The following is a 25,243-nucleotide window of genomic DNA, read 5'->3' as shown; positions in this document are numbered from 1 at the left end:
CGCAAGATAAAGCCTCTAATAAAAGTTACGATCGAACGAAGTGTATTTTGGTCGGATTCAGAAGTAACTCTTCATGGGATTCGTTCCCATCCATCGTCGTTGTCAACGTTCGTATCGAATAGAGTTGCTGAAATTCAAGAGTGGTCAGATGATAGCACGTGGCGGCATGTACCAACTAAACAGAACCCGGCAGATATAGTGTCCAGAGGAATCGATCTAGAATCGATCTGGTTTACAGGTCCATCGTTTTTAAAGAAACCGGAAAATAAGTGGCCGACGATCCCCCGGTTTGATCTGTCACCAGAACTTATACAGATTGATGCAAAAAATAATGCGGTCGGATTAACTGTCATCGTCTCTACCTCACATTTATTGGAAGTGATCAAAGGATATTCCTCTCACCTAAAACTGCTCCGAGTGTTCTATTATATGTTCCGCTTTATAAGGAAATCCAAGAAATTTGTAGTGAATTCTGATATTGTTTCCTCACCTGTCGAATATAATGAAGCCTTTAAGAAAATAATCGAAATAGACCAAGAGCACGAGTATCAAGATGAAATAGATAGATCCAAAAGAAAGACTAATGCTCCTATATCGTACGATGCCAAGTTTCCAGTATTGTTGACAAAACGCTCTCAATTGCTCTCAACGCTCTAAAACGCTCTCTTATGGATCGTATATGCGCACAAAGTCTGCAGTCAGACAGTACGGTCATGCATACGCTGCTTTAAATGCAAGCCTCTTCTGAACACTCAAATCATGGGAGAATTCCCCTTAGATAGAATTCGTGCTCTCCGCCCATTCTCCATATGTGGTGTTGATTTTTGTGGCCCTATTGATACGACATTGAAAATTCGAGGTAGGCCACCCTAAAGTCCTATATTGCCTTATTTGTTTGGTTTGCTCAGGACTAGGACTAGCTCTGGAGCAGAGTATAGAAAGCAGTCCACAAGCTGGCGCGGCTGCCAGTGGGTCGAAGCCGGACCGGCCCTCAACGGGGCCGGTGTTAACGTATTTGATTGGATTTCAAATGAATTTGAAGTTGTTTTTAATTTGAATTGTTAGTCTCTAAATCTAGTCTAAGATAGCTTAGAGCGGATCGGGAGCAAAAGCTCATATTCGCTCTTGTGCGAATTCGGCCCGCTTCGCCGCAATAAATAAGTTAGGCTTAAGATTAGAGAAAAAATAATTCGATTTATAACGTTGAAGAGGAAACGTCTTGTTTCGTTTTCGACGTTTAAATGTTCACTGGAGTGGAAGTGGAAGAATTATTTGGCCTCCCCGTGTGAACGGGTTAACGCCACAGCTAATGTATGAAATCTTATTTCAGGAGATCTTAAAATTGCGCTTGCATTAGCGAAAATTTTTTTTTATATATGTAGTATATGTATATATATCGATATGTAGTTGTCGAATGGTTCATTTGCAAAGAAGCGATAAATATCATTATATTTATTGGAAAATGAAAGTGTTGGAAATGCTTGAGTATTTTGAACAATTTAAAATAAGATGTGAAATATTTTTCACTGCATTGCATGTGTCGCAAATAGCATTATCAAAAACTTCCATTTTTGATAAAGTGTACTTATCGAATGCATGTCCGCTAAGGATTCTATTTAATCGTCTTGTGTCTATACGGTCGAAAATATCAGTTTTATAAAACCTAGGTTTCTTGGTGATGAAAGGCCAAAAGTTCCATAGAGAATACGTTATAGTCTCTTTCCCAATCATCTTGAATGTAATGAAATATATAGTTGATCGCATCACTCAATGTCCATCTAACATATTTGAAGGAGCCGTGTATAGAAGCGTTCTTTGCTGCTCGATGAGCAATTTCGTTTTCCCAAATATTTGCATGGCTGGGTATGTGGTGAACTACAACCTTTGGAAGCATAGGACAATTTTCGATTTTGGAGAATATTTCCTGGGCAATATAATTGCTGGAACAGTTATTTTGTAAAGTTTGAATAGCGCCAAGCTTTATATATTTAGAATAGATTCTACTGTAGCTGGTTTTAGTGTATGAGCATGAAAGAGGTAAGAGTGAAGCAGTTGGAAGTCTGAACGCAAAGGATTTGGCTAACTCTTTAGCTGTACGAATTCAAATCTGTAAATGGGTGGTAGTTCAGCAGCGAGATAATAAATAATTTTGACAGGAGTTAATTAAAAAAAAGGTCTAAAGCGATTGTTCAAAACCAGAACATGGTGATACAGCTGCTTGTAGCACAACAGTCTAAATAATCTCTGCAGGCGCTACGAATATCAATGCGGAACGCCAATGGTGTATCGCGGCATAAACAAGAATTGTCACAATTCTTGACCGAAAACCATATTGACGTTATGCTACTGGTGGAAACGCATCTTACAAGCAAATACCACTTTCATACAAGAAAGGAAAGCTAACTTCGGGCGGAGCCGAAGTTTATATACCCTTGCAGTTAAAACCGGATGTATATCGCAAACATCGGATATAGTTGGCCGATCCTTATGGGAATAGGAATATATAATCCAATTTATTACAATACAAAATCTAAAAAAAGTCCCAAACTTCTATCTTCAAAAATACGAAAGTTGATATTTCTACCAAATACCATTTCCGATCGTTCAGTTATATGGCAGCTATGGGATATAGTCGGCCGATCCTAATGAAATTTGGTAGGTTGGATCAACTGACCAAGAATTAAATCTGTACTAAGTTCCAGCTTTCTATCTTCAAAAACACGAAAGTTGGGTCATTTCCGATCGTTCAGTTATATGGCAGCTATAGGATATAGTCGGCCGATCCTTATGAAATTTGGCATGTCATATTATTTTGCCAAAAATAGCTCTCATATCAAATTTGAACTCTCTAACTCTAAAAACACCGAAGTTATACCATTTCCGATCAATCAGTTATATGGCAGCTATAGGATATAGTCGGCCGATCCGGGCCGTTCCGACTTATATACTGCGTGCAAAGGAAAGAAGGGTGTGTGCAAAGTTTCAAGTCGATAGCTTTAAAACTGAGAGACTAGTTCGCGCAGAAACAGACAGACAGACAGACGGACAGACGGACAGACGGACAGACGGACATGCTCATATCAACTCAGGAGGTGATCCTGATCAAGAATATATATACTTTATAGGGTCGGAGATGTCTCCTTCACTGCGTTGCACACTTTTGGACAAAATTATAATACCCTCTGCAAGGGTATAATAAGAGGCTATACAATCTGCCGCACAGATCATCCAGATGGGAAAGCCCACGGCGGAACTGGAGTTCTAATCAGAGAACGCATTAAACACCATTTTCACAAAAGGTTTGCAACAAACTTCTTGCAGGCAACATCGATACAAATTCAGTCAAGCAACGGAATCCTTTCAATCGCTGCCGTTTACTGCCCTCCTCGTTTCTCAATCTCGGAAGGACAATTTATGGACTTCTACAATTCACTTGGGGAACGATTTATAGCGGCAGGAGACTACGATGCCAAATATACGCACTGGAGATCACGTCTAGTGACTCCCAACGGAAGCCAATTGTACAATGCAATTATAAATGTGAAAAATAAACTGGACTACGTTTTCCCTGGAAGTCGCACACACTGGCCAACAGACTCACGAAAGCTCCCAGACCTTATTGATTTTGCAGTGACAAAAAACATACCTCGCAATCTAATAAGTGCCAAAGCAGTCTCGGACTTATCATCAGACCACTCACCTGTGCTTCTAACGCTTCTTCAAAGCCCAGAAATAACCCCTTCAGCCTGACGACGCCAAAAACGAACTGGCTAAAATACACATAGAACTCGCCCCGGAATTTAACATGGAATCGGATATCGACTACACCACGAGCTCCCTGGAAGAAGTACTTGTTGCGGCAGGTAACCCGTCTCCTCCTCATGGGAAAGAAGTAAACCGAAACAAATACTTCAAATCTAATCAGCAAATCGAACAGCTCGTGCGAGAAAAGAGGCGCACGCTTCGTGATTTGCAAAACAGCAGATTACCAGCTTCAAAACAAGGCCTTAAGGAAGCAACCCGATCACTCGACCAGGCTCTTCACCAACAGGAAGAAAATGCACAGCTGAGGTACATCCAGAATCTCTCGCCAACAAGCACAAAGTACAACCTGTGGGGGCCCACCCATAAGAAAGTCTTCGGGATGCTGGGCTCGCAGCGACGAAGACCGACGAAGTTTTTTCCAGCCAAACCCAGCCTCAAATTCATTCCTCCTGCCAGACATTCAGCCAGAGTCCTCCCCTCAGCCAGCCGCACCTTCATTCCGGCCGAACGAAATCGGAAAAGTCATAAGAGGGTTAAACCAAAAAAGGCTCCCGGTGGTGACCTATTGACCCCAAAGATGCTGATCGAACTTCCAAAATGCGCTATAGAGGTCGTCTGCAAACTACTATACAATTCAGTCCTAAAGCCAATCTGGACGTATGGCTCCCAGCTGTGGGGGAACGCGAGCAGCAGCAACATAGACATCATACAGCGCGCACAATCAGAAATCTTGAGAACTATCACAGGGGCACCTTGGTATGTTCGCAACGAAAACATCCACCGGAATCTGGGCATCCTGGCAGTGAAAGACGAAATCCATAAGCAAAAAGAGTCATACAAAGAAAAACTGTCTTCGCACCCAAATTTCGCTCGGGGGTTTCTAGCGTATCCCGCCTTAGACGCAACGACCTCCCAACCCAGCAATTGATTTTTAGGGCCGTCTAACTCCGTATCAGTCAATATGACTGTTAGTGAAGTTAAAAATATAAGATTTGATACACCTCTTGTTAGTCTCGCAAAGAGAAGATTGAAGAAATAAAAGCAACGTACAAAAAAAAAAAAATTTACATATAAGTAAGTAAAGTAACAATAGGTAAAACGGGCAGAGAGTTATGCATGCACATATGTATATTAGCGGTCTATTTTAATGTATGTTTTAACTCTCTTCCTGTTACTGGAAGAGAAAGCTCTCGGCGTTTGGCGATCCATCCGAATCCTCGCGGAGGCCTCCTAGTGGCCTGAATCAACTGCGCTCTACGATCTGGAGTTCATCTGGACATAAACACGAGCCCGTATAAGGAAACGTTTGGTCAACATATGGTCACGAACGGCAAAACTTTTCAACTATTAAGAGACTTATGTATGCTAGAAGATCAAAGTCCTTCGTAGCAAGATCACGCAGCAAAGTCCAAAATTCAAAAATAAAAAAAGTCAAAAATAAATTTACTTACCATTTTTGCAGCATCCACGATCGTTGTTTCCATAGATGTATGTATGTTGGACGTACAATGATAATGGCCAGTATTGGCGAACCAGGGTCCGAAAATTTCAGGATATTAATGGGACAGGTACCATTCGAATGGCCTAAAAAATAGCTCTCAAGTGGTATACCGTGCATAATGGCGCATCCTCTGTAAAAAAAGCTAGTGTGGGCATTCAAATTCCATAACAGAAATATGTGATGCTGTTAATGGCCAGTACTGGTGAATCAGGGTCTAAAAATTTCGGGACTTGATTTCATTAAATCTGTGGGAGCGATTTAAATAAAAATAGTCTTATAATGTTCTGAATAAAATAAGCTTTTCAACGGTATACCGTGGAATTTGGCGCATCTCTGTGAAGGACTTAATAGTTGGCACTTCTCTTATTTGTCAATTTATATGAGGAACTGTAATTCGATTTTCTCAAAATCTGTGGGAACGATTTGTATGATTTTTGGTCCATACATACTTGAAAAGGTCCCACATCGACTGCACTACCGTGCATAAAACAATTTGTTGGGGTCATTTTTGTATGTGAAGGGGCAATTTTTCAAACCCAAAGCTAGCTATTCATTCAAACCTATTTTAAGAGTGTAGAACCAAAAACCAAACCAAAGTAAGAAAAACAATAGTTTATTCAGTTCTTAACAATTCTAGTGTTTATTTGATTAAATTTAGTGGCTAAATACGGAGATAATTGAAAAGCAAAAAGTTCGTTGCTGTGTTCCAGTTCCACCGTTCCACTTCGATGCTAACTGAGCGACGCTAATTTGACGGACATATTTTTTTAAACACATTTTACCCTATAATACAATTTGTTGGTTTTAAAATCATTTAAAAAAAGTTAAAGCTAAAATAAACTATAATACCATTTTTGTATATTGAGGTTTGTATCATTTTATGTAAAGTACAAATAAAACTTAAAAAAAAAACAACTAACCTTGCATTTAAAAAAAGCATTAAAAAAAAGCCCTCAAGGTCAGAAACGCTTGAGTGAAACTTTACCTGGATCATTTTTAATGATAAACCGACCAATGAGGCCGGGATTTGGTATACTGGGGGTTGGGGTGGTTTCAACAGCAGGTGTGGCTCTACTTGTACCTTCACGTAGGACGGGATTTTATTGGACGGCCTAATTTTCTGTTTTTGTTATATTTTTTACAGTTTACTATTGCATGAGGCAGTGGCGCCAACTGCGGAACAGCTAAGTCAGCGGCGCCTGTTATATCCTTTGGCGGAGGAACGGAAATTCCTAGACCCCCACCTATATCTGGCTGATGACGGCCGCGATTTGGAAAGGGACAGCGAAATCAGGGACCCCTTATTAAGACCCCTTTCCCTTAATAGGAAAACTCTGAGGCAGAGTTGACTTGTTTTGGTTTCAATCCGGAAGTAATCCAAGAACCGCAGACTGCAACCTTGGGGAAGCCATCAGAAGGCTATTCAGTCGAATCTCCCGCCAATCAGTTTGAATTTTTTATCAAACCAAACAGCCACTTACTCATTATAGGAAAGAAAAGGGGCAACATTGCGATGAACGATTCGCGGGAATCACTTGGGTGCGCTTTGCAGAAAAATTCCGCATCCCCTGTAAAATTGTCGCTCTCAACGGAAAGCCAGGAGCTCAACACTGACGAGAAATTCCTCGAGATGATCAAACCCCAAATGACGGAGATGAATCCTCGCCAGAAGATGATGTTCAAGAAAAAGGTGTTTCAATCGCTCATAGAGACCTTTGATGATGCCACTGACTTTCCAGAGTCCGGAGAGCTTTGTTTCTCTGATATTAACACTCTGTCTGGCTTTGAGCTCGTATCGGATCCGGAGTTACAGCTGTTTAGGGAGCTGGTTAGCCTGGTAAGTGCGGCCAAGGTGACTTCTACGCCACCGTCACCTCGAGGGCCATCTTCAAGCGCACCCACAACCAGTGCCGGCGGAAAGCCGGCAGCACCAGAAGTGTCGCGACAAACGCGGATTATGCCCCGTGAAATGGTTCAGAGGGTTATTAAGCCGGGCTCGTCAGTAGAGGTGACGACTACTCCTATCATGATCGGACCGGGGCATGAAAAGATGCCTTACAGTATCCTTGAGATGAATGGCAAGTCGAATGGATATAAAGGCGCTTCGATGGAGGAGTTACGCCCCAAAGAATCTTCCGTGAGTGGTACATCTGGGGCCATCAAGGTGGTGCATTCCGTCGTCAGTCCCCGGGCAACCTCCGTTGTGGCGGCTGTAAGGTACCAAGACTCTAGCATGAACACCTTCTTCGGCCAGCCGCCCAATGTGTCGGCCATTAAGACTGCTCAGCCGGGAAAGTTGAGTATGTCCCGCCGCTACACCATTTGCGGAGCGGGCAATACTCCTCCGGTACCACCTAGTGGTCAGATGCCCGACAATGCCAGTTCTCTCATCTCCAACCTAAGCCCAGTGGTGGAAGCTACCATCCTGAAGCGTCGCCTCGAAGCTCCCACCCTGGGTCTGAAGCCACTTGGAGGAAATGTGTCCGGCACTAATAAACAGCTTTCGCCCGTCATCGGATCATCGACTCCGACAAAGACTCTACAGATCACCAATGTCCAGGGCAGCGCTTTCAACTACTTTTTCCAGGCTAGTACTGAATCATCTGTGCCTTCGAGTCCGGGTTTGGGAGAGGCCAGCGGCTAAAGCGGCCATGAAAGGCAACATGATCGTGGCCAACACCAAGTACCCTGGCGCAAATTAGGCTGCTGCTCGGTCTGCACAGAGTCGCAGTGATTCAACAAAGACAGTGGCCACAAGTGCTGCGGGAGATTTCTCCCTAGGCAGCCTGAAGCGGGTGCCACTAGATAACATGTTGGATATGGACATTCTGGGCATCTAAAGATGGCATTTTGGGCATCCTCAAAATATATAACCAAACCGAATCTTAAAGATTTAAGAAAACATTAAATATTGCATTACATTAGTAATTCCGTAACGAGTTCAACTTTTAAATTAATATTCAAAAAACAAAAATTGAGGACAGAACTCTTCATTTCATCCAGACACATTTGGGCAAACTCAATGATCATGTTGAAAAGCTATTATTTTTTGACACAATGTCTAAGAAATACCGAATTTTTCTGTAGAAAAAGCCAACTTGTCCTATTATAACGAAACTATTTATATTAGGAATTGTATCCCTCATTTCACTTAATTTTAAGCTACTAATTATAGAAAAGCTAATTCAAGTAAATTTTTTTTGAATATATCCCAATTTTATGTTTATTATGTTTTATGGGGTAAACTTGATTCAAAGACAAAGTTTTGTCCATTTTAGAATAAACAAATAAAATTATTTTATTATTTATTTAAAAGCAAAACTAGACAAAGGTGGTTTGCAGTTTGATTTGGTATCCTACTAAATGAGTTATTCAAATTTCACGTAAAATTTTGATTTTCAGAAGTAAGGACTTCTGAATGTCATTGGGGGAACGCTACCTCTTTTTGGGTCAACGCCTACATAGGAGACGCACTACCATATAATTGTTTCGGTATACACCTTTTTCATGTCATTGGTAACCAACTTTTTTTGGATACTCAGTGCCTCAACTATCACATAATTCGACTATCAATTAATTAATGAATTATTTTATCTTTTTCGCCATATATTATTTAATTATTTGTTCGTTTTCGCAAGATATTAAATTAAATATCTTTATTTCGATTGTTTTCGGTTTTGTTTGTTTGTTTGTTTTCGTTTGTTTCGAAAAAAAAAATTTTTAATATAATAATAAATAAAATAAATAAAAAAATTTTTATTTAAAAATAAAAATAATAAATTTTTTAATTTTTATCGTATTTTGTTTATTAAATAAAAAGTAAAATCAGAAAATGGAAACTAATAAACAGAAACTAAAATCCACGACTCTTGATGATTTTAGAAGAAGATTAAATGTCAAAGTAAAAAGCATTCGCTGGTTAGAGGAACGTTTGGAAGCTGGGTCAGTTCCTTTAGTGAAGGTTGAGCTAGAGTGCAGGCTTCAGGTTTTAAATAAGACAATATTTAAGGCAAATGAGTTGCAAGACCAGATCAAAATTAATTTGGAGCCGATTTAGAAAAATTAAAGATAACAACTAAGGCATGGGTGATGTCATTATTAAATGCCTTCACTATAGCTGAAGAGTGCCCATCAACTACTGCAATTTCTGCAGCCCCAACTCGAGCTCGACTTCCCAGTTGGCATTGCCAAAATTCAGTAGAAACTATTCGGAGTTGAAAAATTGTATGACTCTCTTTGAGACATTAGTAGACCAGGATGTGAACATTCCTGTTATCGAGTAATTTAACCATTTAATTTCGTGCCTCTATGGTGAAGACTTACGAACTATCAAGGCATTCCAAATCACCGAGAGTAATTATGACAAAGCTATTGCTAGTCTAACAAGAAAGCAAAGCTAACTTCGAACGGAGCCGAAGTTGATATACCCTTGCAGCTAAAACCGGATATATATCGCAAACATCGGATATAGTTGTCCGAGCCTTATGATTACATCATAATAAAACCAATTAATTACAATAAAAAATCTAAAAAAAAGTCCCAAGCTTCTATCTTCAAAAATACGAAAGTTGATATTTCTACCAAAAACCATTTCCGATCGTACAGTAATATGTCAGCTATAAGATATAGTCAACCGATCTTTCTGAAATTTGGTAGATCGGATTAACTGACCAAAAATAGAATGTGTACCAAGTGCCAGCTGTCTATCATCCAAAACACGAAAGTTGGGTCATTTCCGATCGTTCAGTTATATGGCAGCTATAGGATATAGTCGGCCGATCCTAATGAAATTTGGCATGTCGTAATATTTTGCCAAAAATAGCTCTCATGTCAAATTTGAACTCTCTAACTCTAAAAACACCAAAGTTATACCATTTCCGATCAATCAGTTATATGGCAGCTATAGGATATAGTCGGCCGATCCCGGCCGTTCCGACTTATATACTGCGTGCAAAGGAAAGAAGAGTGTGTGCAAAGTTTTAAGACGATAGCTTTAAAACTGAGAGACTGGTTCGCGTAGAAACAGACAGACAGACAGACGGACATGCTCATATCAACTCAGGAGGTGATCCTGATCAAGAATATATATACTTTATAGGGTCGGAGATGTCTCCTTCACTGCGTTGCACACTTTTGGACAAAATTATAATACCCTCTGCAAGGGTATAAAAAGAGTTTGCGATAACGAATGTCTCATCTTTACGAACGAAATAAGAAAATTATTCAGCCTCCGAAAGTTTCGTAGGTCCAGCACCTGTCTGCTGAAGAGACTATCAAGCCAAAACAGGAGAAAACTGGATTCGGGAAGCAGCACAATAGAAGTTTGTTGGCTTGCTCCGCTTCCAACAAACAAGCTTGCAGTTATTGCAACGCACAAGACCATAGTCTTGCCCAGTGTATTCCGTTCGCTCGCCTTGCTGTAATGCAACGGTTTGAGTTTGTCAAGTCAGCCTCATTATGTTTAAATTGTCTGCGAAAAGGTCACACAATTGCGAAGTGTAAATCGGCTAGGCGTCAAATTTGTGCAAGATCGCACCCCAAACTTCTGCACCTACATCTTGATGGCCCTTCTACGTCACATGCTTTGCATGCGTCATCCCTAGAAAGGGTTTTTTAAGCGACGTCGATCGTAAGCGTTATAACTAAAAATAGCGAGCACATTATGGCCCGAGCATTACTTGACTCTGGGTCACAAATGAACTTTATTACTGAAGATCTTGCTCAACGCTTACAGATCCGTAGAGAGGAATCGTGTATCAACTTGCTTGGAATTACCAAAAATAATTACTCGAGTCGATAGATGGCAATTTGAAAAAATTCTGGTCGTAGGAAGAAGTACAAACTTTTAAAAAAGCTTCTGTCACCTGAGGAGCAATGAGGAGCTAATGACAATTAAGTCTGAAGTAACTCAGGTTCTTCAAAGCCAATAAAACTTACGGACTCAGAACTGACTAAAGCATTGGGAATCGCTTGGGTTGCTAAAGAAAATATATTTAAATTTGAATTAAATTTGGATCATTCTTTCGGTGACATCAAAGCTGTTTCACCACTTTGGCTTATTAAGCCTTATACTTATAAAAGAAAAAATCCTATTGCTTGAACTTTGGCTAAATAAGCTAGATTGGGATGAGTCGATTCCACTTCACTTAGAAACAGCATGAAACAAAATACAAATTGCCTTGTTGCAATTAGATGACATCTCAATTCCGAGATTCGTGTTTACCGAGCCGATGTCACCGATTCAAATTCAGGCCTTTTCTGACGCATCAATGAGATCCTATGGAGCCTGCGTCTATATTCGTTGCGAATCTGCAGAAGGTATTAAAATTTCATTATTGACGGCAAGGTCTAAAGTAGCGCCGCTCAAGACAAAGACGCTCCGCCGTCTTGAGTTATGTGCCGCTCACCTTCTCGCAGATCTCTGCCGCAAGATAAAGCCTCAAATAAAAGTTCCGATCGAACGAAGTGTATTTTGGTCGGATTCAGAAGTAACTCATCATTGGATTCGTGTACCAACTAAACTGAACCCGGCAGATATAGTTTCCAGAGGAATCGATCTAGAATCGATCTGGTCTACAGGTCCATCGTTTTTAAAGAAATCGTTTTTGTCATCGTCTCTACCTCACATTTATTGGAAGTGATCAAAGGATATTCCTCTCACCTAAAACTGCTCCGAGTGTTCTATTATATGTTCCGCTTTATAAGGAAATCCAAGAAATTTGTAGTGAATTCTGATATTGTTTCCTCACCTTTCGAATATAATGAAGCCTTTAAGAAAATAATCGAAATAGACCAAGAGCACGAGTATCAAGATGAAATAGATAGATCCAAAAGAAAGACTAATGCTTCTATATCGTACGATGCCATGTTTCTAGTATTGATGACAAAACGCTCTCAATTGCTTTCAACGCTCTAAAACGCTCTCTTATGGATCGTATATGCGCACAAAGTCTGCAGTAAGACAGTACGGTCATGCATACGCTGCTTTAAATGCAAGCCTCTTCTGAACACTCAAATCATGGGAGAATTCCCCTTAGATAGAATTCGTGCTCTCCGCCCATTCTCCATATGTGGTGTTGATTTTTGTGGCCCTATTGATACGACATTGAAAATTCGAGGTAGGCCACCCTAAAGTTCTATATTGCCTTATTTGTTTGGTTTGCTCAGGACTAGGACTAGCTCTGGAGCAGAGTATAGAAAGCAGTTCACAAGCTGGCGCGGCTGCCAGTGGGTCGAAGCCGGACCGGCCTTCAACGGGGCCGGTGTTAACGGATTTGATTGGATTTCAAATGAATTTGAAGTTGTTTTTAATTTGAATTGTTAGTCTCTAAATCTAGTCTAAGATAGCTTAGAGCGGATCGGGGGCAAAAGCTCATATTCGCTCTTGTGCGAATTCGGCCCGCTTCGCCGCAATAAATTGTAATATGCACATATATGCACTATTAATATCATACATATATATCGACCACCCACTGTACCAAGAGTACTTAAAGGGTACACACTGTAACACTTTGTCGCAGTGTTTATGTTATCCAATGTCTCGGTCATAAACCTAAGTGCACCGAAATATGAATCGGCCGCTGTGCCTTTGCTGTACGCCGAAAAGTGCATATGTCCGCATATACGTAACACGAGTGGACCTTATGCATGTCCACATACCTCCGCCTAAGCGAACATAACATAAATATATATTCATATATAAATATTTAAGAATACATAACCGTCCCTCCGCTGCCGCTTTGGGCAGCGCAGCTACGGGACTTAGACTTCCTTTAACTCATAAGTAAATTTGTAAAATCAGAAACTCCCATGAGCTCGGAGCGGCAACAACAGTTGCTCCGAATACAATAAAAACCTAAAACCAAATAAAGAGCCTTTGAAGAACCTATTACATGGCGACCGTGACAGGACCAAAGGACATCGAAATCAACAACTGGAAAAAAAATCAACGAAAAAAAAAAAAAACAACACACACAGCAGCAGCGACCTATGGATTTCTATTGCATGTTTTCAACTACAGTCCACCGCTCTACCAACTGAGCTATCGAAGGCAGCAGCAGCCACTTTTAAATGGAATCCCAATGATCTAAATGGAAGAAACAAAATATCGCAGTAAGTAGAGTGCGATGTGTGCAAAACGTAGTGGCGTGGTTCAATGTTTAAAAGCCAGAAAGGCTGAATTACTGAAGCTACTAAATAGCGGAAGTAAATTAGAATGGAACAACTAGGTGAAAATACACGCCGAAGTTGAACACATTAAAAACCTAACGCAAAGAAAAAATAAAACCACAGCCACACACACACATCCACCTACACTGCAATACCTAACATATCCAAAGACAAGTCCGGACCACCCGCACCGACTGATGCTGCAGTTCTCGTACCTGCGACACCAAAACCCTTACATATACAAACATATATTTGTTTCTCGGCTTGCCCCTGATACTTCAGAGATTGATATCTCGGCTTACATCAAAGCCAAAACAAAAGCCGATATAAAGGTGGAGGACATAACTAAATTTAAATATAATTATACACGGCGCAAGTCTTCTTTCAAGATGCGTGTGCCCGCGCTGATGTTCAAGACGATTTGTTCTCCCAGTTTTTGGCCAGAGAATCTTTTCGTCCAAGAACATCAGCCTAGTTCCGTGAAGAAAAAAGTTAAAAACCCAGTGGGAGTGAGACTTCCCAATATCGGAACCACCGACCAACCCTCCACCTCTTCTTTGGCTACTAACCCAAAAAACTAGTTTCCTCATTAACTCTTACCTATCAGAATACTAGGGGGCTACGTAGCAAACTCCCCAAGCTATATTCTGATAGTTCTTTCTTTGCATCCCATATAATAGCATTTACAGAAACTTGGTTAAATCCGGAGATCTTTAGCTCCGAAGTTTTTCCAAGTAAGTACACCACTTTTAGACGGGATCGATCTCAGCGGAGAGGAGGTGGAGTCCTCATTTCGGTAGACTCTACTCTTGCTTCTGAAGAGGTGAAATCCCATGAGTTTGGTGACATAGAATTTATTTGCGTTAAAATCACTATGTCCGTTAAAGCTATATAGAAATTGTTATATAGAAGCATGTTAGAAATTCGCTAGGTCGGCTTTTAGACTTATGGTTTGTGTCTGATCCTGATGGTACTGCTCTCTCCAGAGCTTTTCTTCTTTCAACCCCAGAGGATCCATATCACCCCACGCTGGAGGTCTCAATCGAAACCACTCCTGGTATCGATCAGATGTCTCCGAGCGTGGTAAATAAGATTCGCTGTTTCCGTAAAGCTGATTTTCAGAAACTTAATACCCTTATCGATACATTTGACTGGTCTGATATTCTGGCGTGCACTGATCTTAATGTCACTTTAGAAAAATTTTATTTTGCTTTAAATAAATTTGTTGACTTATGTTTGCCTTGGAAATATCCGTCCGCTTCAACAAATCCTCCTTGGTTTACAAGGTGCCTTACTGACTTAAAAAATAAAAAAAATAAGCTTTTACTTAAATATAAAAAAACCTGCAGTAGTGTTGATTTCTCAAGATACCTACTAGCTCGGTCGAATTTTACCGTGCATAACGCTGAATGTTATAGGAATTGTATTGACCGCTGCCGGATTCAATTTACTCAGGATCCAAAGCAGTTTTATAATTTTGTAAACACTAAGCGTAAACACGTATCTTTTTCACCTCTGCGTACGTTTAAAAATTCTGCGACTTCGGATCAGGCCATTGCCGATCTACTCGCAGAATTTTTTCAAACAACTTATTCTCCTCCTAAATTGACTGATCAGCCTTATGCATATAACATTCAAGCAGCAAATCTTATTTTCTGTCCGTTTTTTTCTGAGAACAACTAATTATCTGGTCTTTTAAGGGTAAAACCCATTTATTCGCCAGGCCCCGACGGAGTACCAGGCTGTGTGATAAAATACTGCGCCAGGGCTCTGTGCAAACCTCTTCTAAGACTTTTCAACTTATCTTTGGAAACCTCGATTTTTCCCCTTAAGTGGAAGGAATCATTTATAATTCCTCTACATAAAAAAGGGAAAAAGTCCGAGGCTGCCAACTACAGAGGCATCTCTAAGTTGTCGGCAATTCCAAAGCTCCACCACCACAAACTTATTGGAGTTGAAATCCTTTGTCATAGATGGCTTTTGTAAGGGATATCAAACCGATGTAATTTACACAGACTTCAGCAAAGCATTTGATTCAGGTAATCACACACTCTTGTTGAGTTAACTGAATACGCTGGGTTTTCCTAAAGACCTCTTAACGTGGATTTCCAGCTACCTAGATGGAAGGACACAAAGAGTCTTATTTAAAAACATACAGTCCCGTCTGGTCCGTGCTACATCTGGCGTCCCTCAAGGAAGTCATCTTGGCCCGCTATTATTCACGCTTTTTATAAACGACTTGCCCCCTGCTTTAACGAACTCTCTAGTTCTTATGTATGCAGATGATGTAAAGCTTTGTCTTCAGTACAAATCCATCTCTGCCCAATGCAGTCTTCAGTCTGACCTTGATAACTTTCAAAAATGGTGTTTAGCTAATGATCTAATACTTAATGGATCTAAATGCAAACATATGTCTTTTTATCGTTCTTGCCCTCTGCAAGCTACTTATTCTATTAATGGGATTGCCTTAGAAAAATTAACCCAGGTTAATGATCTCGGCATCCTATTAGACATCAAACTTAAATTTGCCGACCATATTTCCTTAATGGTTAATAAGGCTAAAGGAGTCCTTGGTTTTATCAAAAGGTGGTCAAAAGAATTTAATGACCCCTATATAACCAAAACATTATTTATTTCCTTGGTCCGTCCTATACTAGAGTACGGTTCATGTGTATGGAGTCTCCAATATGGAGTACATAAGGACCGCATAGAATCCGAACAAAAGAACTTAAATTTTAACATTCCTAATAGAAGGACTCGAAACTTTAGTCCTCTGTTCCTTAGCCGTTGTAGTTCGACATATGCACTGCATGACCCTTTTAGGGTATTATGTTCGAACTACAATGGTCTCTACTCTATTACATCTCTTTCCTGTCCCTCTAATTTAAAATATAGAATTTTAAATTTCCTTACTAACTCCTCTTAGCTTAATAATTAACAAATAACTTAATATATTCTAAAAAATCGTTTCTTGAGCGCCCCTCGGTCGTCTGGGCCTCTAAGCTTTATGATGAATACAGGAATGCTAGCTGATGCTCTTATTGATGCACAAGCCATTTCCAAATTCTGAAAGACCGGAAAAAAAAAAAATAAATAATAAAGAAATGACTCATGAATATGCAAAAAAAATTAATTAAAGAATATTTATGCACCAAAAAAGTGTTATCTATTTTCCTTGTGAAATGGACTTTATAACATTTCAAAATGCTTTTATATAGATTATCTGCCCAAAAAACTTATCCAAAGTTATGCAAACCAGTACAATATTAACAGATGTCAAAACATTCGCCGAATTAAATTAAATTGTCCTTAAATCGCACGTAGAATTATTACATCCAGGAATAGAAAAACAAACAAGCCCTTTTAAAGAAAAATTTTATTTTCCCGATTATCAGAGATTAATTCAAAATATTATAAATGTGTGTGAAATTTGTAACCTCGCTAAAACAGAACACAGAGATACAAAATTTAAATTTGAATTAACGCCAGAAACCCTTAGCCCCAGAGAAAAATATACCCCGCAGGTATCATCTTCGTCTTCGTCGTCTACATAGTCTTCGTCAAGCTATTCGAGGGCTTCGCATCCTTCGAATGACTGAACTACTAGACATTCTTCCTTTCGCCGTCCAGCCACACGGTAAAGGGGTTTCTTTGATTTTTTATCGAAGGTTAGATACATTGTAGATACATTTTTGTGAATTATTTCGTGCCGAGTAGCTGATTTTTGTGAAGCAAAATACAACCCACACGTTTTGCATATGAGTTTTTGAAGTTGGCTTTGTACCGACGACAATTCAAGTCGTAGGGAATCTGGAGTTAAAGAGGGGAGTGTGATATTAGCACATTCAATATATAAAATGGTGATAAATCTTACCTGCAAATATTTGTTGTGTTTATTTCTGATATCACGAAAGCTCTGCGTTGTAATAGGTCCAGAAAATTGCCCTTCTCATTTTTCTCGGAAGAATTTGAAGAATCAGGTAGAATTTGAAGTAATCCATTTCTAAATTCTCCACAACATTCTTCAGAACGGCATTTCACAATCTAAAGAAAGTATTCACTCTCACAAACATGTTCTTGATACCAGTACTGATCTATGTCTCCAGTTCTGCCTCTTCTTCGTTACGTAGACAATATTTGGCAGTCACAGAAAAGTCATCGAGAACCATGTTCAAAATTTTTTTCCTCTAAGTCGAAGTGTGGTTCTGCCTTGGTTATCCAAATGGCTTCCAAACATGTCGTGCGGCAATATCAACCCAGACAATTCCCGGCTTAGTGGGGCCATTCTCCTTTCGACTCGGTTAAAAGCACTTCTTCTAGGAATTAGGCAAACGGCGTATAAGCGCCAGAAAAATTTTAGTAGTATGTAATTAGGCAAACGGCGTACGACGTAAATTTAGTGGCGCCATCTATGGGTCAAGTTTGTGTAAAATTGGGCAGCGCCATCTACCGTAATATTTTTTACGCCCTCTATTGGCATAAAAGCAAACGATCATGTCAAAAATTATACTTGCCAGGATCATCGCCGTCTATGTTTTCTACATTTTCTGATATCTTGCATTGGTTTCCATTAAGAGAAATATGCATGTAAAGAAAAGATCATGTAAGAATGAAACTTGTCAGGATCATCGCCGTCTATGTTTTCTACATTTTCTGATATCTTGCATTGGGTCCCATTAAGGGAAATATGCATGTAAAGAAAAGATCATGTAAAAATGAAACTTGCCAGGATCATCGTTTGCCTAATTACATACTACTAAAATTTTTCTGGCGCTTATACGCCGTTTGCCTAATTCCCTACCAATTCAACTGTCCACTTAAGATACCTGTCTAAGATTCAGGATCGTGAAAAAATAAATAAGATTCAGGATCGTGAAAAAATAAATAAAATTGATTAACAAAAAATAAAATGCTTATTTACAAAAATTGTATTCATGGTGCTGCAGTTCATTTAAAAATGTATTTTATTATAATTATTTTGTAATTAATTTAAAATTAATGATGAAGAACAAATAATTATTTAAAAAAAAAATATCCAAAATTTTATTATGGTGTTGCATATCATTTAAAAGGATTTTTTACTCCAATTCTTTTTTAATTAATTTTAAATTAACTCGGACTTATATAAAGAAATTTAATTTTATAATATAAAATATAATACAGAATTTTACAAGGAGTAAGTATATCACAAGAAAACCTTTTCGTAGAAAAGTGAAAATCCACCCTGAAGGGTCAAGAAAAAAAAAAAGGAACCAATTGACCTGCTGCGATCCCTTTTTATCACTTTCTTGCAGGAGACATATTTATGTCAGGGTCGGATGAAAGGTCAATATGTATTTTTTATTTAGGATTATATATATATGTGAGTGTATATTGGATTGTGGATTTACGTTCCCACCAACATATACATGCATACACGGATATGACGCAAGAAATCCGCCGATTGCCTATTTACTCCCTACTGTAGGCTCTAGGCTCTAAGCGTTATCTTTTCTTTCGAGTCTTCTGATTGGTTTTCCCGATTCATTAACCGGAAAAATGTGGGGAAAATTGGGGTGGTTTTCATGCGTTAACTCATGTACATGTATTGATGATACCAATACATTCAAACACAAGTACCTGTTTTCCGTTTTCGAGGATCAATAGGTTTTGAGGTTTATGCTAAGAATCAAATTTTTAGTATAAATCCAAATCCTAAAGAAAGAGTTTGAAGTTAAAATATAAAGAAAAAATATGAGCGAGCTGGAAATTATATTCGAGGATACCCAACCAGCACTTAGTGATATTTGTGTATCAAACGGTGCACTTTTATCATTAATTGGTATTGGGAAAAATACACAAGAAGAGCTATTTAATAATCTACAGGATGATTCTCTGACATCCATGTACGATTTGCTAACGCCAACATGGGATTACGAATTAACTATCATCGAGGATAAAATGTATGTCCCGGACACTCAAGAAAATATATTTGAGGATTTCGACGACGACATACCTGCTTCTCCGTGCTTTATTCCGGAGACCCCAGAACTAGTGGAAATATCATCAAAACCAGAGTTTACTTTCCCGGATGATGACCACATATTTTTGGAAATTAATGAGGGAAAAGATAATTATGAAAGTTTAATGGATGAGGAATTCGACAACATTTTAATCGATTGGCTTATAAATAATGCATAAATTAAAAACTATGTTATTTTATTATTGTGTAACTATTTTTAATTCATGAAAAAATAAATAATTATTCAAACAAAATTATTTTTGAAATCTTTCTTTTTATCAAAGTTTAGTTAAAATGAACTTAAAAATTAAAATACATTAATATTTAAAATAGTTGATTGAAATTAAATTAACACCAAGATTTAAAATTTAAAAGAAATATTTTGAAGTTTGTGTTAAGTTAATTATTTCAATTAATATCGTTGGATGATCCATCAAGAAATGGGTGTATAATTCACTTCGGAGCCAGTACTTTTTCACTTCAGGACAGAAGTAGCAGTTATAGTATGAGGATCTGGCTTTTGTATTGCTGAAGTTGTGTTTTTTTAGAATGTGACGTTTTAATCCATAGCGATATTTAAAGGAAGGACTTTCTATACAGAGATCACAAACGAACGTTTTCATTTCGAAGATTTGAAAATAAACTGATAAAAAGCAACACTAGAACTTGTTTTTATATTATATTTTTAAGATTGAATCTGTGCTATGGTATATAATTGACCTATATATTTTAAAATTAAATGACCATGCAGGAATCTTTAATTCCTAATAATAATTACCATATCCCTAGCTATAAATTCTTTATATACACAAATACATTTATAAAAGTGGTATGATGTCATCCCTTTCATTTAAATAAAAGTATATTATTCGTATTAATATATATATATATATATATAAATAAATATGTGTGTATATATATATATATATATATAAATAAATATGTGTGTATATGTATATATGTAACCACAAAGAAGAGTGAATTTATTATTGAAAGGTATAAAAGAGCGGGATCATTAAATAAATTGATTAGTACCTAACAGTAACCTTTTTGAAGCGAATCCAGGAGTACGTGAGTTATAAATGATGGTATGTTTACAAATTCTCACAGCCAATCAAAAAATATCCTTATGTTTATGTATATCATAGTCTTTCTTAGATACTTTGAATGATCAAAAGCCTGTTATTGGCTACACAAAGACTGAAGACCTATGTATTAATTTCGAATACAAGATCATTGGATGTAAGATAAAGAAAACCACATATGGGACGAAAATAGCCCTTTATTTGACTGATAAGGACGACGAACCACTCTGCATATTTTTACCAAAGAGCTACGTTAATAAATTTTCAACTAAAACACCATTTAAGAAATTGAAGGAAAATGGAATAACGCATCTTGTATATAAAGCAGAGGTCGGCACGGCCCTATCTCGGGGGTATAGGAAATTTCTCTGCCCGAGCTCTGCCACACACACACAGTATAAATGTGTGAAACGTCATGCTCACAGCCTACTTTCTTCTATTCGTTACTAACACTAATGTGGTAAAATCATATCAATGTATTGGGGTGCCGACCACTGATATAAAGGAAAAGAGATGACTAGATATAGCTCAGCCTGTTTACAATTTATCTCAAAGGAGTAACTGTATAAAAGAGTCGATTCCTTATAATGTTTTATCAGTTTCATTTTTTCCCTTAAATCAAAAACAACTCCTCTCTCAAGCCTCTCGATGTACGCGCATCAAATAAAATTATTTTTACTTCAATTTGAAGATATGCTTTTCGAGGAGCACCTTAAAAAACTTCAATTTTTAAAAACAACTTTAGAGGATTTGGAAGAAAAGGAAATGCTGTACTCGAAATATGGATTCCACTACAAAATATGTCCCTGGAGTGATGATGAAGCAACCGAAGGTCCAGACACTTGTAACTGCAACAAACTTCCTCTATATATAAAGGAAGCTACGGATATTATGATAATATCTATAAAAAAGTTTTTTTTATAGATATTATAAATAATATTGTTTATTTTTCATATTGGGTTAAAAAAAAAAAAAAATTTTTTTAAATCATTTAAAACATTTACTAAACATTTTTGAAATTAACTTATCATTATAGGTAAAATCTTTTATCTTAAAATTCTGTGTAAAACTCTTTGAAGTTTTTCGATTGCTTTTGTAAAGACCAAAAAGCATGCAGTAATGTCCACAGGTATTTGAAAAGTATCCATGCAATTGTTGCTTGTAATAAGTATATTTTGATGCATTTCTTTTTAAAAATGCAATAAATTCTTTTTTCTGAGGTATTGTCCATAAGAATCGAAAAATTCTGCTGACTTTTTGTTATAGAAGTAAAATGCAACCCAATGCATTCCTGGTTGGTATGAATAATCAGTGTTAGCTACAATCAATGCTGGATATTCACGAATTTCTTTTGGTAGTTTATCGGCCGAAAAAACCCCTTTAAATATTTTTTTAGTTTGAGGATGCTTGGAGAGCAAGTCCATGATTTGTATTGTATTCATTTTTACAAAAGTACTCGAATATTTCGATGCTTATCAATATCAATCATAGAGTCGTATTCACAATAAACAATGCAAGTAACAGCCTCAGCCAGAGGCTCAGAGAATCTTCCTTCTATTCTGATCGTTCCTTGAGAAATCAGGTTAGCGCAAACACTAGAATTGGAGTGATCAGCAGTTAAATCAAACGCTAATATAAAATTATTTTTGTCAAACATATCCTTGGAAATTGGGAGACCACGATCATAATGCTTAATTCCACAAGCTTTAAATAGTAAATTATATGCTCTTGAACTTTGGGTATTGGTAGGATTTGAGAAATCAAATTCAAGTGCCTGAGAAGGTACCTGTACTCCATTAACTAGCAGATTGAATCGTTGTATTTTAAAGTTTTCAAAATTAAAAGGATCTAATCCTCGATTTCCTGAGTATGCTCTGTTTTTTACCATACAAAAGGCCAAAAAATTTGGAATTTGACCAATAACTGCGTTATCGATGGATAATGTATTATTTCCTGGGTATATTGTGAATGATTTTACTTCAACTTTATTGTATGGGTATATTGAATTTTTTGATTGTAAAACTTGATGATGAGCTAATAAAATGCTGGGGTTGACTACTACATGATTCATGAACAGCTGGGCTTCCAAGATCTTTAGATTCGATTCAGTTTCGGTTTCCAATAAATAAAATGCTGTTTTTTCAATATTAAAAGTAATGCGCAAATCAACATTATTTACAAGCAGTTTTGGTTGGTTGAAAATATCTCCATGCACTTTTCCAAATAATTCTACTTTATTACTATTTTGAAACATGTTTTTAAGAATTTGACTGCCATCACTTTTAAATGGTGTTTGGGTACCATAATTTGGGAAATATCCTTGTGTTGCTAAATGACTTTCACTTGCATCACAACCATAGTTTAAAATTGTTTGCAAATATGATCTATAATGATTATTATTGTCGCTTTGGGAAACCAAAGTATTATTTAAATATACAGATGAGCTTCTAAATATAGAATGCAATATATTATTTGCTACACCAACAGCATTTCCTTCAATACTACTATTATCAATTTTTTTAAGTTGAACCACAAGTTTTAAGTAAACACTTGAAAGATCTCTGTAGGTTTCTCCATTTCCTAAACAAACAAATTCAATTGATGAAGCACTATCCAAAGAAGCAATAGGGTTGTATGAAACTTCTTCGGTTTTCAAAATACAGCTTAGCGTTGGATGAGGCTCAAAAAGATCCAATTCGCTTTTCATGCATTCAATGTGATTACTCATTTTGATTTGGAAAATATGTCACTAATTTTAAATTTTTTAGATGCTTTTTTTCTTGACTTTTTTGAACGCATATGTTTACGACGTTGTTTAGTTGTTAAATGATTGCGATTTTTTCTTGGTCTCCTCTTTTTATGCATTTTCCCTTTACCACTTTGTAATTTAGTAATTTTATGAATTGCTTTGTCAGATAGATTATGTAATGCGATTTTACTTTGTTCTTGAATGATATTTCGTAGAGGTTTTCGACCCAAATCATTTATAACAGCCTTTCCGGTTTCAGCAGCTTGATTTTTAAGTGCATTTATCCCTGACAGAAAAAGCGGCTTAATGTAATTAAAAAGTCCACTAAAGAAATTTCCAATACCACGACCATGCTGAACAATTCTTGGGGAAACATAGAGACTACCTATGTTACTTAAGCTTCCACCGCACTGATTTAAATAATATTGATGATAACATTTCGCCATGGTTGGTAAATCAATTCTAAATGTTAGTTTCCCTTAACATTATTATTTATAGATTTTTTCTTCTTTTTCTAAAATGCAGAGTTAGAAAAATTGGAACTGATGAAGTTTCAAAGGGGATTTTATATCCACTTGAATCAGTAATTAATATTGAAATTTCGTTTGGTGAAAAATTTTCAATAGGATAATATTCAACATTTCTAAACTGCATAAATTTTTCTTTTCCATTTGTAAATAAAACTCTTAAGCAACGTGGTCTTTTGCTTCCTACACAACGAGGCTTTATAATGTCCGTGTAAATAAATATTGCACCGCATTCCATCTCATCCGCTTTCATTGATGCCGATTTGTATCGAAATGTTTCAGAATTTACTAAACTTATAAATTCTGTTGAATTAGAGCTTGATTCTTCTGATTCATTTTCTTTTGTTTCTCTCCTTTTTTTTAGGATTTTTTCGAAAAGAATTATTTAAATATATATCAGTTATACCGACTTCCCATTCCTCAGACATTGTTTCAGGAAGGTTTACAATATTTGTAAAAGCGCATTTTACATTATCAGGAAACACATTTAAGGAGTCATTGCTGAGCAATGTAATATAAAACTCGTTTTGAAAAAACATTTTAAGCTCTGCAGTTAAGAATATGAGACCCAATTTAATTTATTTTTACCAATTTGGATATTGTTTTCTTTGCGGTTTGCCCTTTGCAAATTTTCTAAATCACTTATATACTTAAGATTTCTTAGTGGATAGGGGGAATCTCTATTCTTTTTAACCTTATTTCTCAGTTTCAGTTTCTTTTCAGTAGAATTTCCTTTTATAATTCTTGTTTTCTCAACTAATGATTTTTTTAAAATCTTATCATCAGTGAAAGAAGTATCTGCGAGTGATCGTTTATTATTAATTGGAATTGAAACAGATTTCTCAGATGATTGTTCTTCTTCATCGCTGGGTAAAATGGCTAAATCGGGTAAATCCTCTCTTTTAAATGATGACTCGTTCTTGTGTTCTTTAAAAGTACTGGCAATAGAACCTTTCCAATCATCTATATATGTTTGGGTTTCTACATTTTGATTTAATGAAAACGGGGGTTTCGATACCGATTGATGCAAAACAGCTTTGTTTCTCTTTTTATTTTGGTATGCACATAATTCTTGTTGAATTTTAATCCATTTATCATAATCACTATCGCCGTCTATGTTTTCTACATTTTCTGATATCTTGCATTGGTTTCCATTAAGAGAAATATGCATGTAAAGAAAAGATCATGTAAGAATGAAACTTGTCAGGATCATCGCCGTCTATGTTTTCTACATTTTCTGATATCTTGCATTGGGTCCCATTAAGGGAAATATGCATGTAAAGAAAAGATCATGTAAAAATGAAACTTGCCAGGATCATCGTTTGCCTAATTACATACTACTAAAATTTTTCTGGCGCTTATACGCCGTTTGCCTAATTCCCTACCAATTCAACTGTCCACTTAAGATACCTGTCTAAGATTCAGGATCGTGAAAAAATAAATAAG

General features: G+C 37.2%; 1 protein-coding gene across 1 annotated transcript; it reads left to right on the top strand.

Moving 5' to 3' along the window:
* The first annotated feature begins 5,981 nt into the window (after positions 1–5,981).
* On the top strand, positions 5,982–8,475 carry LOC122321812 (uncharacterized). Its single transcript, XM_043212779.2, has 2 exons — positions 5,982–6,132; positions 6,411–8,475. Exon 2 carries the CDS (start codon positions 6,780–6,782, stop codon positions 7,908–7,910), a length of 1,131 nt encoding a protein of 376 aa, XP_043068714.1. The 5' UTR covers positions 5,982–6,132; positions 6,411–6,779; the 3' UTR covers positions 7,911–8,475.
* Positions 8,476–25,243: the final 16,768 nt, after the last annotated feature.

The sequence above is a fragment of the Drosophila bipectinata genome, unplaced genomic scaffold (genome assembly GCF_030179905.1).
Source record: "Drosophila bipectinata strain 14024-0381.07 unplaced genomic scaffold, DbipHiC1v2 scaffold_59, whole genome shotgun sequence".
Lineage (NCBI taxonomy): Eukaryota > Metazoa > Arthropoda > Insecta > Diptera > Drosophilidae > Drosophila > Drosophila bipectinata.
Note: the sequence above shows the minus strand (reverse complement) of the source record. Positions and strands in the feature narration are given on the sequence as shown.

Coding starts and splice junctions, on each gene's coding strand:
- LOC122321812 (XM_043212779.2), top strand. CDS start 6,780: ATGAACGATTCGCGGGAATCACTTGGGTGCGCTTTGCAGAAAAATTCC.